Source organism: Dama dama, chromosome 33 (assembly GCF_033118175.1).
Source record: "Dama dama isolate Ldn47 chromosome 33, ASM3311817v1, whole genome shotgun sequence".
NCBI lineage: Eukaryota > Metazoa > Chordata > Mammalia > Artiodactyla > Cervidae > Dama > Dama dama.
The window spans coordinates 14,374,917-14,393,145 of NC_083713.1; the positions used below are offsets into that span (position 1 = coordinate 14,374,917).

The 18,229-nt window shown below is 33.6% G+C and overlaps 1 protein-coding gene across 1 annotated transcript in view; it reads right to left on the reverse strand.

The window, feature by feature from the left end:
• Positions 1-18,229, reverse strand: part of FSIP2 (fibrous sheath interacting protein 2) — a 138,880-nt gene that overhangs the window by 80,044 nt on the left and 40,607 nt on the right. The window contains exons 9-13 of the mRNA XM_061135004.1: positions 17,991-18,011; positions 13,269-13,381; positions 12,381-12,426; positions 10,869-10,975; positions 6,528-6,588 (exon numbers count right to left, since the gene is read on the reverse strand). Coding sequence (XP_060990987.1) covers positions 6,528-6,588; positions 10,869-10,975; positions 12,381-12,426; positions 13,269-13,381; positions 17,991-18,011 — 348 coding nt within the window. The remainder of the gene's footprint in view (positions 1-6,527; positions 6,589-10,868; positions 10,976-12,380; positions 12,427-13,268; positions 13,382-17,990; positions 18,012-18,229) is intronic.

Below are 18,229 nucleotides of genomic sequence, written 5' to 3' on the forward strand. Positions count from 1 at the left end.
TAATAAAGATGATTTAGAATCTCAGAAACTGAGAATGGAGGCAAATATTGTGAAGATGCAAGAAATGTTTATCAAAGACCTAGAAGAACTAAAGAACAAACAGATGAATAATACACTAGAAAGAATTAGTAGCAGAATAACAACTAAGGCAGAAGAACAGATAAATGCCCTAGAGCACAGAATGGTGGAAATCACTGCCACAGAATACAATATAGAGAAAAAGAATGAAAAGAAATGAAAACAGCCTAAGAGACCTCTGGGACATTAAATGCACCAACATTTGCATTATAGGGGTCCCTGAAGGAGAAGAGAAAGAGGAAGGACCTGAGAAAATACTTGAAGAGGTAATAGCTGAAAACTTCCCTAACATGGGAAAGGAAATAGTCAACCAAGTCCAGGAAGCAGAGTCCCAGGCAGGATAAGTAAAAGTAGGAACACACCGAGGCACACAGTATTCAAACTGACAAGAATTAACGACAAAGATAAAATATTAAAAACAATCAGGGAAAAACAACAAATAACATACAAGGGAACTCCCATCAGGCTATCAGCTGATTTCTCAACAGAAACTCTACAGGCCAGAATGGAATGGCATGATATATTTAAAGTGATTAAAGGGAAGAACCTACAACCAAGAATACTCTATTGAGCAAGATTCTCTTTCAGATCTGATGGAAGAATCAAAAGATTTCTAGACAAGCAAATATTAAGATAATTCAGCACCACCAAACCAGCCTTACAACAAATGCTAAAGGAATTTCTCTAGGCAGGAAACAAGGAAAAGACTTATCTACAGAAAATAAACCTAAAACAATTAAGGAAATGATAATAGGATCATACATATCCATATGTTGTTCTTAGTAGCTCAGTAATGTCTGACTTTCTGTGACCCCATGGACTATAGTCCACCAGGCTCTTCTGTCCATGGGGATTTTCCAGGAAAGGATACTGGAGTTGATTGCCATGCCCTCCTCCAGGGATCTTCCCAACCCAGGGATCAAACACAAGTTTCCCACATTACAGGCAGATTCTTTACTGTCTGAGCCACCAGGGAAACCCAAGAATACTGGAATGGGTAGCCTATCTCTTCTCCAGGGGATCTTCCCTATCCAGGAATGGAGCTGGGATCTCCTGCATTGCATGCAGATTCTTTACCAGCTGAGCTACCAGGGAAGCCCATATATATCCATAATTACCTTAAATGTAAATGGATTAAGTACACCAATCAAAAGACATAGACTGACTAAGGAGATGAAAACATGTGCATGTATGCACTTCAACTTACCACATCACTCTGCTTGATCCCCCCAAATTGTATGTAATTATTTTATATTGTTAGGTTAATGATGTTCCCATTATGGCTTGTGATTGTACTTATCTTTTATTTTTTGTCTGGCTATTGATTGTGAAAACTGATCAACATCTTTCACTACAGCAATTACGTAACTATTACTCAATACAACTGTATCATGACTGGTTAACAGAAAAATAACAGAATTCTGTGTCACTAAAACTACCATTTAATAGAAAAACCTGTAATAACTTTTTAAAATCCAGATGCTAATCAGAACTATCTTGGAATTTTTCGAAAAATACAAATGCTCAGGTATGGCTTTTCCTTTTACCAGGGCTCCAGATATGTTTCTATTGAGCAGGCATGTTTAAAAACAACTGGGCTATATGAAAATCTTTTACTTTTATCCAGTTCGTTTCACTTTATTTCATATTCAGTGCTCCCATTTCATTTAGTTTATGATTTCCAATTTTTCCATCTCTTTTTTTTATGTTCTTTCTCAAGCCTTTATCATGTGTAGTAGAAAACCTCTTGTATACATATATATAAATAATATGTATAATGTATATTTTAGAAAACATCAATTTCTGCCTAACTAAAACATTTATGACATTTTAATTCTACTTGTTTGACTTACTGTAAATAGAATACTAGATTTATAATTTAAAAAATAGATATGCAACAAGCAACAAAGGCTTACTGTATAGCACAGGGAACTATACTCAATATCTTGTAATAACCTATATGGAAAATAATTTAAAAATAATATATGTATATATTATAACTGAATCACAATATTTAGTAATGTTTATCTTTTTGACAGTTTTCCTAAATATCCTATAGACATGTAATAACAACACAGGAAATACAAAATTTAAACATATTTGTGTAGGATACAAGATTAATATAAATATAAATCTATTATATTTTATTTATTAATGACATCATTAAAGATGCTACTATTCTTATTTTTTTCTGCACTAGATAAAATATTCTCAGAGAAATGTCAATATGTCTCACCATGATTATATATTTTTTTCATTTCCCTTTTATTTCTTCTTATTTTTGCTTTATGTATTTTTTTGGTTAGGTGTCTAATGGTTTATGATATCTATCTTCTTTGTGAAAGTATCTTTTACCATTAAAAATATTCATTTTCATTTAAAAATAAATTAAAAAAAACAAATTCAACAGACTTTAAAAATGAAAAATAAATTGTTTTAATTGTAATTAAGAACTACCTAAAAAGTAACTCCTAGCCCAGATAGCTTCACAAGTAATTCTATAAAATGTTTAAGGAAAAAAAATCATTCCAATATTCTACCTAGCTCTTCCAGAAGAAAATAAAGGATGAAACAGTAATGAGAATAGCACAAACATGTCAAAAAGGAATGAGAAGTGAAAGTTATAAGCCAATCACTGTCATCACTACAGAAGCAAGAAATGAAAACCAAACTTGAGCAGACTGAGTCCAGGTGCAGAGAAAAATAATACATAATGATCATATGGTTATTATTTCAAGTAAGAAAAGTTTGAGCTTTCCTGGTAGCTCAGATGGTAGAGAATCTGCTCGCAATGCAGGAGACCTGGATTCAATCCCTGGGTTGGGAAGATTCCCTGGAAAAGAGAATGGCAACCCACTCCACTTTGGTATTCTTGCTTGGAGAATCCCATGGATCTGGGAGCCTGGCAAGCTACAATCCATGGGGTCACCAAGAGATGGACATGACTGAGTGACTAACACTTTCTTTCAAGAAAAGTTTGGAGCAACATTTTGAAAATCAACATAATTCATTAACCAGATAAAGGAAAAAAATCATATAACCATCTCAATTGATGTAATACAAAAGCAAAATCCAGGTGGAAAAAACTCAACATCCATTCATAATGCAAGATCTCACTTAGCAGGTTAAGGCTTTAAGAAAACATTCTTAATATGCTAAGATCTAAAAAGAAAAAAAAATTAGCAGACATTTTTGCTAAGTTTTCACTCTCAGATTGGGAAGAAAAAACTGCCTTGTTCAACACACACTAATGCTAGTTCAGTTCAGTTCAGTTGCACAGTCGTGTCCGACTCTGCAACCCCATGAATCGCAGCACGCCAGGCCTCCCTGTCCACCACCAACTCCCGGAGTCCACCCAAACCCATGTCCATCGAGTTGGAAATCAGATTGATATTCTATGCAGCCAAATGTGGAGAAGCTCTATGCAGGCAGCAAAAACAAGATCGGGAGCTGACTGTGGCTCAGATCATGAACTCCTTATTGCCAAATTCAGACTTAAAATTGAAGAAAGTAGGGAAAACTGAAGCGACTTAGCAGCAGCAGCAGCAGGGAAAAGCATTAGACCATTCAGGTATGACCTAAATCAAATTCCTAATGATTACACAGTGGAAGTGAGAAACAGATTTAAGGGACTAGATCTGATAGACAGAGTGCCTGATGAACTATGGATGGAGGTTCATGACATTGTACAGGAGACAGGGATCAAGACCATCCCCATGGAAAAGAAATGCAAAAAAGCAAAATGGCTGTCTGAGGAGGCCTTACAAATAGCTGTGAAAAGAAGAGAAGGAAAAAGCAAAGGAGAAAAGGAAAGATATACCCATCTGAATGCAGAGTTCCAAAGAATAGACAGGAGAGATAAGAAAGCCTTCCTCAGCGATCAATGCAAAGAAATAGAGGAAAACAACAGAATGGGAAAGACTAGAGATCTCTTCAAGAAAATTAGAGATACCAAGGGAACATTTCATGCAAAGATGGGCTCGATAAAGGACAGAAATGGTATGAACCTAACAGAAGCAGAAGATATTAAGAAGAGGTGGCAAGAATACACAGAAGAACTGTACAAAAAATATCTTCACTACCCAGATAATCACGATGGTGTGATTGCTCACCTAGAGCCAGACATCCTGGAATGTGAAGTCAAGTGGGCCTTGGGAAGCATCACTACGAACCAAGCTAGTGGGTGTGATGGAATTCCAGTTGAGCTATTTCAAATCCTGAAAGATGATGCTGTGAAAATGCTGCACTCAATATGTCAGCAAATTTGGAAAACTCAGCAGTGGCCAAAGGACTGGAAAAGGTCCGTTTTCATTCCAATCCCTAAGAAAGGCAATCCCAAAGAATGTTCAAACTACCGCAATTGCACTCATCTCACACGCTAGTAAAGTAATACTCAAAATTCTCCAAGCCAGGCTTTAGTAATACGTGAACTGTGAACTTCCAGATGTTTAAGCTGGTTATAGAAAAGGCAGAGGAACCAGAGATCAAATTGCCAACATCCGCTGGGTCATCGAAAAGCAAGAATTGCAGAAAAACATCTATTTCTGCTTTATTGACTATGCCAACGCCTTTAACTGTGTTGATCACAATAAACTGTGGAAAATTCTTAAAGAGATGCGAATACCAGACCATATGACTTATCTCTTGAGAAAGACTAATGCTACTAGACAGTTAAAATGTCAAAAAGAAATAAATAAAGGGTTGAAAAGGAAGAAATACTGACACTTGTAAGAAACAATGATATGTGTAGAAACTCTAAAATAATCTGCAAATGAATTATTAGGAATAATAATTGAGGTTACACAGGTTTCTTACTAATATAGAAAACAATTTTATTTCATTAGACTATTGATAAATATAAAAATACAAATTTAAAAGATACTATTCAAATTATCATTAAAAAATCAAGCTCCCAGGAATAAATCCAATAGATATATTTAAGACACAAAAGCATTAAGTATTATTGAGGGAAATTAAAGTAAACTTAAATATATTCTTGGAAAATTTATATGGAAAGGCAAAGGGTCAAGATACTCTACTTGCTCTACTGGACATCAAGATATGTTACAAGGCTTTTGGAATGAGGACAGTGGAGTACTGGTTTGATAAGAAGATGGTAGGGACCTGCACTAATATATACAAATATATATATATGTATATATATATATAAACTATATCAGAATAGTTTATATGATAATGATAGTATTTGGTGAGAAGAGAGAATATTGCTTGGGAGTGAGTATAACTAGGCTTTCCTTCTGCTAGATTTGCAATGTTCTATTTCTCCTATGTTGTGGTTTCATGGGTGTTTTCCTTTGTTAATTCATTAAGCTGTATTGTTTTGTAGTCTTTCCTGATTATGTTTTACTTCAATTTAAAGAATATACAAAAGTAAAATATGAGTGCAATTTATTTCTGATTAGGAAAATAGTATATGATAGAATCTGTCAATATGATCCTTATAAATCAAAGGAGAAAATATCACATGATTATATCAATAGGTACTAGAAAAGATTTTTAAAATGACTTTATTTCATAAAATAAATTCATAATTTCATCATCAGCCATAATATTCCTAATAAGATAGGAAAAACACTATTTAAAGATAATAAAAGTGTGTTTACCAAAACCAATGGCAAATACCCTAAATGGTGAAACATCAAAACTATTTCAGGTAAGACACAAAATTTAACAGGCATATTGTTAACTACCATGCCACTTAATATTGGAAGTTCCAGTAATTATATTTAGAAAGGATATTAAAATGAGCACAAACACTTGGGAATTAAGAATTTTTTCACATGATTATTTATTAAGAAAAAAGAGATGAGCAAAAATATTAAAATTAACAAGAGATTTTCATAAGATAATTCAATAAAAGATTAAAAACTTTACTGTGTTTCTCTAGCATTAGGAACCTATTTATACATGAATGTAGAAAATATTTATAAAAATGATAAAATTACTTAGTAATAAACTCATGCACAAATCAATCTATCCCATGTTTCACATATTTATGTGTCATCTATGTATATCATAAAACAATATTCAAGGCAACTTCTTGATAGAAAAGTACTCAATATTTAGAGAAAGAACAATTATTAAAAAGTATCAATTTTCTCAAAATTAAAATAGAAAATTGCTTCTCATCCTTCATGTCTTAATTATGACCTATTCTGTAAAGGCTTCTCTGAGGACCCTAGGTAGATCTAGGCATTGTCTTCTTTATATTTCCTCTGCTATGTATGCACACCTACTTTCTTTATTGTACTTACCTTATTGGGTGTGGCTATTGGCATGTCTATCTCCTTACTACACTATAACTGAACTATGTGTTTTCTTTTTTCAGTCTTTAGCGCCACTTGGCATGGATCAGGAGCTCAATAAATGTTAGTTGAAAAAATGAATTAACAGACTGCACGATTTACTCAACAGCTGTTGATATTTACCTGATTCGCAGAACAGGTTTGTTCTCTTTGATCTTCCATTCCAGTCAACATTTATCTCCTTCTACATAATACAAACAACAAAACAAATATCTTCAAATACGTTTCTCCAGGATCTGATCAACTGTTATTTATATATTTAAAACACAAAGATTTATGATTTTTGAGAACTCTTAAATTTTTTAAAGCAATTTTTAAAGAAATGCATGTATTTTGATGGTTATATTACATCTATTATTTACAGAATTAAACAAGTTTATATTTATATTTATATATATAATATAAACATATTTATATTATATTATGTATTCTATATATATTCTATATATATTATATTATAGGAGGGCCACAAGACTATGCACATGTGGTAATTTGCTGAGACTCATGGGACTCAGAATATAGTTGTACTCACATCTAATATTTATTATATTAATAGTAAAAGGATACACTATAGGATAAGTAAGGGGGAAAGACAGGAGGAGTCTGGGAAAATACAAGCACAGTTGCTTTCTCCCTCCTGTGAAAGGACACATTTGAACATGCTCTTTTCTCCAGCAATAAAAGTACATGTGTGTAATGTTTTGCCTCAGAAATCCATTAGAAACTCAGCACTTAAGGATTTTATTGAAGGTTCATCATGAAGACATCCTCTGCCTAATGCATATCTGAAATTCTAGCCTCCCAAAAGGAAATCAGATGTTCAACAAAAATCACATTTTCTGCAGAGTCTAGGTACATGTATGCACTGTTCAGCTGGGGAATTTTCATATCAGTTAGAGAATGTTAGAAAAGCCAGGCTTCCAAATACTAGCCATAGGCCAGTCTTGCAAGCAAGCCACTACAAAGTCAGCAGTCTCAAGCTTGTTCTTTTCTGCACAATATCATTTACTGTTAAATTAAGTATCTTTGGAGTGCACTGATTAGTAAGGAAGCTAACTCAATGGAATAGATGAACAGGTACATTTTTTTTTACCAACACTAAAAGAATAAATGTTTAAGTAGAGCTGGAAGGCAGAATACAGATTCTCTGAATATACGAGAGTTTGAGAGCAGTGAATCAGGTGCAATAGACTTTTTCCTTTTTGGGGGCTGCACTGTATAGCTTGCAGGATCTTAAGTTCCAGACCAGGTATGGAACCCAGACCTCCAACAGCAAAATGCCAAGTCCTAACCATTGGAGTGCCGGGGAATTTCCACAATAGGCTTTAAAAATAATTTTTTAAAAAACTTGAAGGATAATTGCTTTACAGAATTTTGTGGTTTTCTGTCATATATCAACAAGAACCAGCCAGAGGTACACCCGTGTCTCCTCCCTCCTGGGCCTCCCTCCCAGCCCACACTTCAGCCTGTCGCAGAGCTCCTGTTTGAATTGCTTGAGTCATATAGCAAATCCCCATTGGTTATCTCTTTTACACATGGTATTATAAATTTCTATGTTACTCTCTTCATACATCTCCCCTTCTCCCTCCTCTCATCCCACCATGTCCACAGGTCTATTCTCTATGTCTGTTTCTCTACTGCAGCTCTGAAAAGAAATTCATCAGTGCCATCTCTTCAGACTCCATATATATGTGTCAGTATACGATATTCACATTTCTCTTTCTGACTTAGTTCACTCTGTATAACAGGTTCCAGTTTTGTCCACCTCATTAAATAGATTCAGATGTGTTCCTTTTTATGGCCGAGTAGTATTCCATTGTATATATGTACCACAACTTCTTTATCCATTTATCTGTCGATGGACATCTAGGTTGCTTCCAAGTTCTAGATATTGTATAAAGTGCAGCAATGAACATTGGAGTACATGTGTCTTTTTCAATTTTGATTTCCTCAGGGTATATGTCTAGGAGTGGGAATCCTGGGTCACATGGTGGTTTTATTCCTAGCTTTTTAAGGAGTCTCCATACTGTCTTCCATAGTGGCTGTATCAGTTTACATTCCCACCAGCAATGCAAGAGGGTGCCCTTTTCTCCACACCCTCTCCAGCAATTATTGTTTGTAGACTTTTCGATGATGGCCATTCTGACTGGTGTGAGGTGGTATCTCACTTTAATTTTGACTTGCATTTATCTAATAATGAGTGATGTTGAGCATCTTTTCAAGTGCTTGTTAGCCATCTGTATATCTTCTTTGGAGAAATGTCTCTTCAGGTTCCTTTCCCACTTTTTGACTGGGTTGTTTGCTTTCCTGGTATTGAGTTGTATGAGCTGCTTGTATATTTTGAAATTAATTCTTTATCATTGTTCCCTTTGCTATCATTTTCTTCCATTCCAAGGGCTGTCTTTTCACCTTGTTTGTAGTTTCCTTTGCTATGCAAACATTTTTAAGTTTTTTTAGTTATTTTTTAAGTTTTATTTTTTTAAGATTTTGTTTTAAGATTTAGGTCCCACTTGTTGATTTTTGTTTTTATTTCCATTACTTTAGGATGTGGGTCACAGAAGATCTTGCTTTGATTTATGTCATTGAGCATTCTGCCTGTAAGAGTTTAATAGTTTCTGGTCTTACATTTAGGTCTTTAATCCATTTTGAGTAATCCATATCTTTGTGTATGGCATTAGGAAATGTTCTAATTTCATTCTTTTGCATGTAGCTGACCAATTTTCCCAGCATCACTTATTGAAAAGGCTGTCTTTGCCCCATTGTATATTCTTGCCTCCTTTGTCAGAAATAAGGTACCTGTAGGTACGTGGGTTTATCTCTGGGTTCTCTGTCTTGTTCCAATGGTCAGTATTTCTGTTTTTGTGTTAGTACCATACTGTTTTGGTGACTGTAGCATTTAAGTATAGTCTGAAGTCAGGAAGGCTGATTCTTCCAGCTCCATCCTTCTTTCTCAAGACTGCTTTGGCTATTCCATATGAATCATGAAATTTTTTGTTCTAGTTCTGTGAAAAATGCCATCGGTAATTTTATAGGGATCACACTGAATCTGTAGATTACATTTGGTAATATAGTCATTTTCACAATATTGATTCATCCTACCCAGAAACATGGAATATCTCTCTATCTTTTTATGTCATCTTTGACTTCTTTCATCAGTGTCTCATAGTTTTCTGTATACAGGTCTTTTGTCTCCTTAGGTAGGTTTATTCCTAGATATTTTATTCTTTCTGTTGCAATGGTGAATGGTATTGATTCCTTAATTCCTTTCTGATTTTTCATTGCTAGTATATAGGAGTGCAAGTGATTCCTGTGTGTTGACCTTGTATCTCACAACTTTGCTGAATTTGTTGATTACTAGAGCTAATCAGTGAATTCACAATAGACTTTAAATTCCCAGATAAAAGTGTTGAACACAGACCATCAGACATACATTTTCTGACAGTGGTAAGCTTTGAACAATATGTTGGAAACAGGATGTAATACTTTTCATAAAAAAATTCTAATGGTATTTCTCATAATAAACTAGATATTTGTGGACATTTAATATTCATTTTCAAGAAATATGGATGGCAAATTTAAGAATATACATATTACTCAAAAATGTTAATAATAAAATGTATTTAAAGAAGTTTAAGAAGTTTTTCATTTTTTTGTTGTTGTTTTAGTTTTTAGTAAATGACATAGTCTTCAGTATTTGTTGGGCAATATGAGGACTTTAGATGTTGAGAGTTAGTAAAAAATGTCTTTTTCATGCTTAATGTGGTTATTAACATAGCAGAACATTGAAACGTAAACTGCTTGTTCATAATAAAACTGTACTACAGAAAAGCATATTATATTAAACACACATTTATGAATTGTATATAATGGACTCTCTCAAAAATTATACATTAGAAGACATGGAAAATGATGCTACTTTCTACTGTAATCAAATAGAATTCATTTAGAAAAAATTTAATAAATTTCCAGTATATTGAAATCTCTTTTTAAATCATGTTAAGTTTTTAAGAGTTCAACCAGTTAATACTGTGCTGCTAACGTAACGGAAGATGTGGTTTTTGACTCCTGTGATAGCAAGTTGGCAACCCACAGAGAAAGGTATCTATGCGTTTATGTAATACCCAGAAGTCACACCCTGAACTTTTGCTGGTAACTTTTCAAAAGCAAGTAACTGATCATTAGTCAAAAGGGAATGGGAAGAGATGGTCTGTCTCAGAACACTCCATCAGCACTACCCAAAGCCCAATCAAATAAGCCTAATTTGATACTTTCTCTGAAGGTTGCAGGTATGTACCATGAACTATATGTTGCAGCCTATTTTGGGGAATTTTAGGATATGATTAATTTCAGCGAGTAAAGCTGTTCTATATAGTAGCTTCATGAATGAATTTTTTTAACCAGTGTTGATCATAAAACTGTACTTCATTTATTATTTGCATTTGGAGCAAAGAAAATATTATATACCTCAACTTTTGAACGATTCAAATAAGACAGTGAAGATCTGGGAAATTTTCTCGTAGCTGAATTCTGAGGTGAAATCATTGAATCTTGAATTGAGACATATGGCTCCCCTGGACAAAGAAGAGAAACAATTACATACAAAAAGATAATATTGCTGGATTAAGGATGAATGTTCATGAAAAGAACTGATCCAATGTTCTCCCTGCTGACTGAGCACAATCACTGGGTTACATCAATCGGGGATTCACCTGAGTTAAGGAAGTATCACCAAGAATAACATGTGCTTTTTTGATGTTCAGTGCCTACCAGTTTCCAGTGGCTCACCACTGCCCTCAAAACCAAGTCTGAGATCCTTAACCTCTGATCCTAATTCATATACTACTATGCCAATTTAATTCCTATAATCACAAACCACTGGCAGGTGTAACTGGATATTTGCATTTCATTTAGTCTGCAATGGAAAACCATTCACAACTTGAATAGGTGAATAACCAAAACTGTGTTTTCGGAAAATTGGTTTTATACCAAAACATATAGTGAATTAAAAAGAGGAGGAAGAGGTTGGGGAAAGATTACTAAAATATTCAAAGATGGACAAAACAAGGTCAGCTGTTTTGGGAATGGAAAAGAGGAGAGGGGAAGAAGAATTAAGGAGGTAGGTTAGACAGAGACTGGTAATGTTGGGATACAAAATTTAAGAAAGAGGATGAGTCAAAGATTAGTCAAGTTTTGTGCCTGGGTAAAAACAGAGGATGAAGAATTTGATTTCTGTATTGAATCTGAGGTGGTCATTGGCTATGACGTGGAGGGTTCTAGCATGTTCTATGTGTGTATACTGTAGGATATGCGGAAGTACTTTGAGTGACTTCCAGAAATCTAACAACATGCAGAAAAACTTAGCTTTTGTATATTCCACTCATGAGGAGATACAAGTTAGGATATATTGCCTATAAGGAATATATGGCAGTGGAATATGAGGGCCTTCCTGGGAAGTGCTCTGTATTGTAACCTACTGAACCATAGTATGTCAGTACCTTACTCTACTGATCACCGAAACAGCTACAGCAGGTATGCTAACTTGTCCACACCTCACAATTTTTTTTTTTTAGTTTTTTTTTATTAGTTGGAGGCTAATTACTTTACAATATTGTAGTGGTTTTTGCCATACATTGACATGAATCAGCCATGGATTTACATGTATTCCCCGTCCGGATCACCCCTCCCACCTCCCTCTCCACCCGATTCCTCTGGGTCTTCCCAGTGCACCAGGCCCGAGCACCTGTCTCGTGCATATACCTCACAATTTTCAAAAACCATACTCATCAAGAAATCATTCAAATTTTTAGGCTAATTAAAAAATCAAAATTCATAAATAGTTTCATATCATGCTTTATTTTCCAAAATAACCATGAGTTTTATAATCAAGTAAAACAACTTGAGAAACTATATGGTGAAACCATATTTAGGTACTTAACAAATAACAGAACAATTATGAAATGTTTTTTATTTTCTTACCTCTATCATCAAAAACACTTGGTTTTCCACTTATGTCTCCATCTTTCTAAATGGCACAACATTAAAGATAAGAACATTCATTAGTAACTTTACTTCTTAAAGAGATTTGCCTTCCATCAATCAACCAAATTAATACAGATTTTCTTGTCTTTAATCTTCTAACTCTCTCATAAAAACTATCTCAGGGGCAATACTTAATACCAGCCTCCTATAGTACCTTCTACAGGTAGGTACTAGTTCTATAGGTATTTCACTAGTTCAAAATTGAGTTTAGTATGTAGCCATGTATAAATCTGCTCCTCTTCCAGTATTCCATACTTTGTTTAAATTCATGGTAATCTATTTAATGGCTGATTCTAAAAACTTTAGTCATTTGCTTTGTTTCAGGGAAATATAATCCAAACTATTCTAATCCAATTAATGCTTTAAAAACACATTGCTTAGAATCAAAATAAAATTTATCTTTCCATATTCTTTATTTACTGTAAAACATTTTTTTGTGTTTGTCTGCTTCCCTAAACAATAACTCCTCAAGAGGAAAGATTACGTATTATTCTCCTTTGTATCCTGTGTGACTGGTTTATTCATTTTCCCTTCCTTCTGGAAAAAGCCATAGAGTTTTGGCCAACAGATGCACAATAGACGTTAGATATTATTATCATTGCAGTGGCTAAATGATTGTTTGGATCATTTTCTGCTAAATTACATAGTGAGTTTAGCACAAAGGTAAATCAACCCATATAGGGAAAAGGATCAGTTCTCAGGAATAGACCCTAGTATCCCTAACAGATAAGTTAACATGCTAGAGAAGGAGATGGTTCATAGAAGCAACAGTTAACAAGATAAATTAATAATCAGCATACAAAAGTTTGAGACATAACTTTATACCTTTTGTTCAGCATCATCTTGTGCATCTGGCTGACAAACAACAGCAGGTACAGTTTTTTTGGCAACATTCTTTGAACTACTTAGAGATCTATGAAGAGTGTTTATAGAGGGTCCTGAAAGAAATGAAAGAGAAACAGCATATTTTTAAAAAGAACTCACTTAAGTATAATTGAAGTAACATAAACTGTACTATTTTAACTGCATGGTTTCCTGAACTTAAAAATATGCTCATAACTGTGAAGCCATCACCACAACCAAAATAAAATTTATAATACCCCCTGGAAGTTCTCTCATTCACCTTTGTAATCCATCTATCTCTTTCTTCCCATTCTCTGACAACACTGCTCTGTACTTCTAACACAAGATTTATTTGCATTTTCTAGAATTTTATAGGAATGGGATCATATAGTATGTATTCTGTTTTTGCCTGCTTTCTTTCCGTTAACATAATATTGTATGTTTTAAAAATTCATTCCTTTTATTTCTAAAAATTGTTCCATTGCAATGGATTTGTCACAATTATTTTTATCTACTCCCCTGTTGTTTGAGATTTACAGTTTTGGCAACTTACAAATATTTATGAATTTACCTGCACAAGTTTTTGTGAATATATGTTTTCATTTTTATTGAGTAAATACATAGTAGTAGATGGCTAGGTCATATGGTAGGTATACGTCTAATTTTTAAGAAATGTCAAACTGTTTTCCAAAGTGGTTGTACCATATCATACTATTCAGCAGTGTATCAAAGTTTTAATTCTTCCACATCCTTGTCACACTTAATAGGCAGAAGAAAAGAAATAAGATCCAAGTGAAAAGGAAATAGAAAAACAAGAGAAAATAAACAGTTTAAATAAAACTGATAAGTCAGACTGATCAGAGAAAAGAGAAGACACAGAGATAATGGCATAACAGAGTCTATAGATAATACTAAAAATAATAAATTATGAAAAGGTATAGCAATAAGTTATAAAATGAGATATATTTTCCATAAAAAACAAAAAAAAATGACCAAATCTCATTCATGAACAAACAGAAAATATGAAGAACATCATATCTATTTAACAAATGGAATGTGTAGTTTAAAACATTTCCACAAAGAAAACTCTAGGCTCAAATGACTTTCCTTCTGAATTATACAACATACCAAAGAAAGAATTTACACTAATCCTACACAAATTCATCCAGAAAAATGAAGAGGAGTAAACTCATCTCCTAACTCATACTTTGAGACCAGAATCACTCAGATATAAAAATCATATAAAAATTACAACACATTACAAGAAAAACTCAGTTAATATCCTCCCATGCCAAAAGATGTAACAATTATAAATAAACTGAATCTAACAATATATACTAAAAAATAATACATAATGAATAGTGACGCTTATACCAAGAAATATGGTGGTTTATTATTCAAAAATAAGTCAAAGTAACTTACTACAGTAGGAGCAAATTTAGATGATTACCTCCAAGATGCAAGGAAAAACATGGGAAAACTCAACACCCATTCATGATGAAACTTCTTAGTGAATGGGAGTATAAAAGGATATGTCTTTCTTTTGATAGAAGTTATCTTCAAATCTCTAGAGCTAATATTTTAGTTTATATTGATCACTTAGCCTTAAATTTTAGAACAAGATCAGGATGTACACAATCACCTTTTTGTTCAACATTGTTCTGGAAGTCCTGGCCAGCAAGAAAAAGAAATGAAAGGTGAACCCACAAAAATTCCAAATGACTGTTGTAGACACTGGAGAGCTGAAAAGATACATGCATGCCAATATTCACAGCATTGCTATTTATAATAGTCAAGATACAATAATCCAAGTTCCTGTCAACAAATGACTGACTTAAGATACACACACAAACACACAAAATGGAATATTAATATTATGTGGCCATAAAAAGAATGAAATATTGCCACTTGCAGTAACATGGATGGACCTAGAGAATATTATGCTTAGTGAAGTCAGTCATACAGAGAGAGACAAAATACTTTATGATACCACTTATATGTGGAATCCAAAAGGTAATACAAGTGAATCTCTACAAAACAGAATCAGACTTACAGACTTAGAAAACAAACATGGTTACCACAGGGGAGACGGAGTAAGGGAGAGACAAATCAGTATGGGATTAATGGATACAAACTATATTCATAAAATAGATAAAACAACAAGGATTTGCTGTATAGCACAAGGAATTATATTTAATAGCTTGTAATAACCTATAAAGGAATATAATTTGCAGAAAACCGTGAATCATTTTTACACCTAAAACTAGCATAATATTGTAAATAAACTATACTTCAACTAAAAAATTAAAATTTCTATGGAAATGCAATGGCCCTAGAACAACCAAGTTAACCTAGAAAAACAATAAATGTTGGAGCACTCAAACTGCCAAATTTCGAGACTCATTATAAGGCTACAGTAATTAACAGGATACTGTTTTCACATAAGAGCAAACAGACCAATGAAACAAAAGACCATGTCCAGAAATAGGTCCAACTATATATATCACTTCATCTTTTCAACGATGCCAATGAAATTTACTGGTTGAAAACAACTGAATGTGTAAAGGATAAGCTTCTGAGTTAACAAGAAAGCTAACAAAAATCAATAGGGTTGTGTCAAAAAGGACTTAAGAGTTATCTTGAAGGGGCTCTTACCTGCTAGAGCTGTCACAATTTCAGCATAAACAAGCACAGTAATAGCAATATGGGCAGTTTCCCTGGTAGGTCAGTGGGTAAAGAATCCACCTGTAATGCAAGAAACTGCCAGTAGTGCAAGAGAGTCAGGTTTGATCTCTGGGTGGGCAAGATACCATGGAGGAGGGTATAGCAACCTACTCCAGTATTCTTGCCTGGACAATCCCATGGACAGAGGATTCTGATGGGCTACAGTCCATAGCATTACAAAGAGTTGGACATGACTGAAGCGACATAGCACACATGTATGGAAGATGCTACTGAAATAATTCATTATTTTGAAAACTAATAAATGATGCTAAAATATTAAGCATCAGTATGCTTTTCTTAAATACCTGTATCACAATGTAACCAATCAGAAGTTGAGAGTAAATTTCTTTTTATTAGACTATTCTAATTTATAAAAGAGAGATGATAGAATTAAAATAACCCAATTTTGAAATCTATAATTAATCCATGGATCAGGCCTTGAGCACAAATGGCTGTTAATATCACAAAGAGAAAAACAATGCAATATTATGGTGCTTCCTGATAGAAAGATACACGACCATCTATCAATCAAGCTTGCTAAACAACCTGAACCTGAAAGTAAATAAATTAATATTTACTAGAAATACAGAAGAAATAACATACACTATAGAGATGCAATCAGCAAAATTTCAGTCACTGAGGAGCTCAACAAGGCAAACAATTCAGAATTCAGAATTCAAACAATTCTGAAACAAATAAACTGTAGTTTGAAAAAAGGGGAGGAAGGGAAGGAGGGAAGAAGAGGGATATATGGAAGGAGAATCCATAGATTAAAAGAGACTCAGAAGATATACAAACTACTGTAATATTTGTCAATGTAGATTCAAATAACTTCCAAATATTTTTGTGATATTTATGAGATTACTGGAAAGCTGAATAGTGATTTAATGTCTGATTACATTAAGCAATTCCCTTAAGGGCTTCCCTGGTGGCTCAGATGGTAAAGTGTCTACCTGCAATGTGGGAGACCTGGGTTCGATCCCTAGGTTGGGAATATCCCCTGGAGAAGGAAATGGCTACCCACTCCAGTACTCTTGCCTGGAAAATCCCATGGACAGAGGAGCCTGGTAGGCTACAATCCATGCGGTCACAAAGAATTGAAAACAACTGAGCAGCTTCACTTTCTTTCACTTTACATTAATGACTTACTCATTTGTGTAATGCGATCATGGTATTGTGGTTATGCATTAAAAATAATCCTTATCATTTAGGTACATAGTAATATATTGATGGATGAAATAATGTGTGTGAGGTGCTTTAAAACAATAGGGCACCAGGGAGAAGTTGAGGGCACAGACAAAACAAAATAGTCCATGAGTTGTTGAAATTGAAAGAGAGGCACATAAGTATTCTGTTGGTTTTTGCTTATGTTTGAAATGTTTAATAAGAAAGGCTAAAAAATGCCATTAACAAAATGATGAAAATATTTCCCACAAATAAGGTAAAAGATTCATAATTTTTCATTATCAAAGAGAATTCATACAAATGAGCCTGAAAAAGTAACAAAATATACAAACTATAATGAAAATATATGAAATTTTATTGTACTGAATTGAGAATTTCTTCACATCAAAAAATATTTGAAAAAGAATAGATACATGTATACGTTACTTTTCTGTACACCTGAAACTACCACAAATTGTTAATCAACTGTACTCCAACAGAAAAATAGTTAGGATAAAAAGCATAAAAACAAACAGAAACATCAGGGGTTAAAAGACAACCAAAATGTAAATTATTTGACTAAACATAATAGATTGTCTACCTCTATTTAGTTATTTAAATAATGATTACTTTGTGTGAGTGGGTGTTTGGTGTATGTAGATGTAATATATAAGGTACCTAATAACAAAGGGGAGAGGAATAAGGAATAAGGAAAATAGTGCTAAGATTTCCACATTTTACACTTTACATTTTACATAAAGAGGTAGAATGTCTAGTTAGAGTTGATTGTGATAAGCTAAGTAAGTATACTATTACCTTGAACAACCACTAAATTATCTGTATAAAGAGATATAGTAAAAACAATAGCCACAGACAACTGGGAATCAAATTTTTAAAATACCATGTATAATAGTACAAAAAATGAAGCACTTATTCATAAATATAACAGAACATATACAGGATTTCTAAGCTGAAAACTACAAAACACTTATGAAAGAAATCAAGGGTAACCTAATCAAATAGGAAGAAATACCATGTTTATGAACTGGAAGACC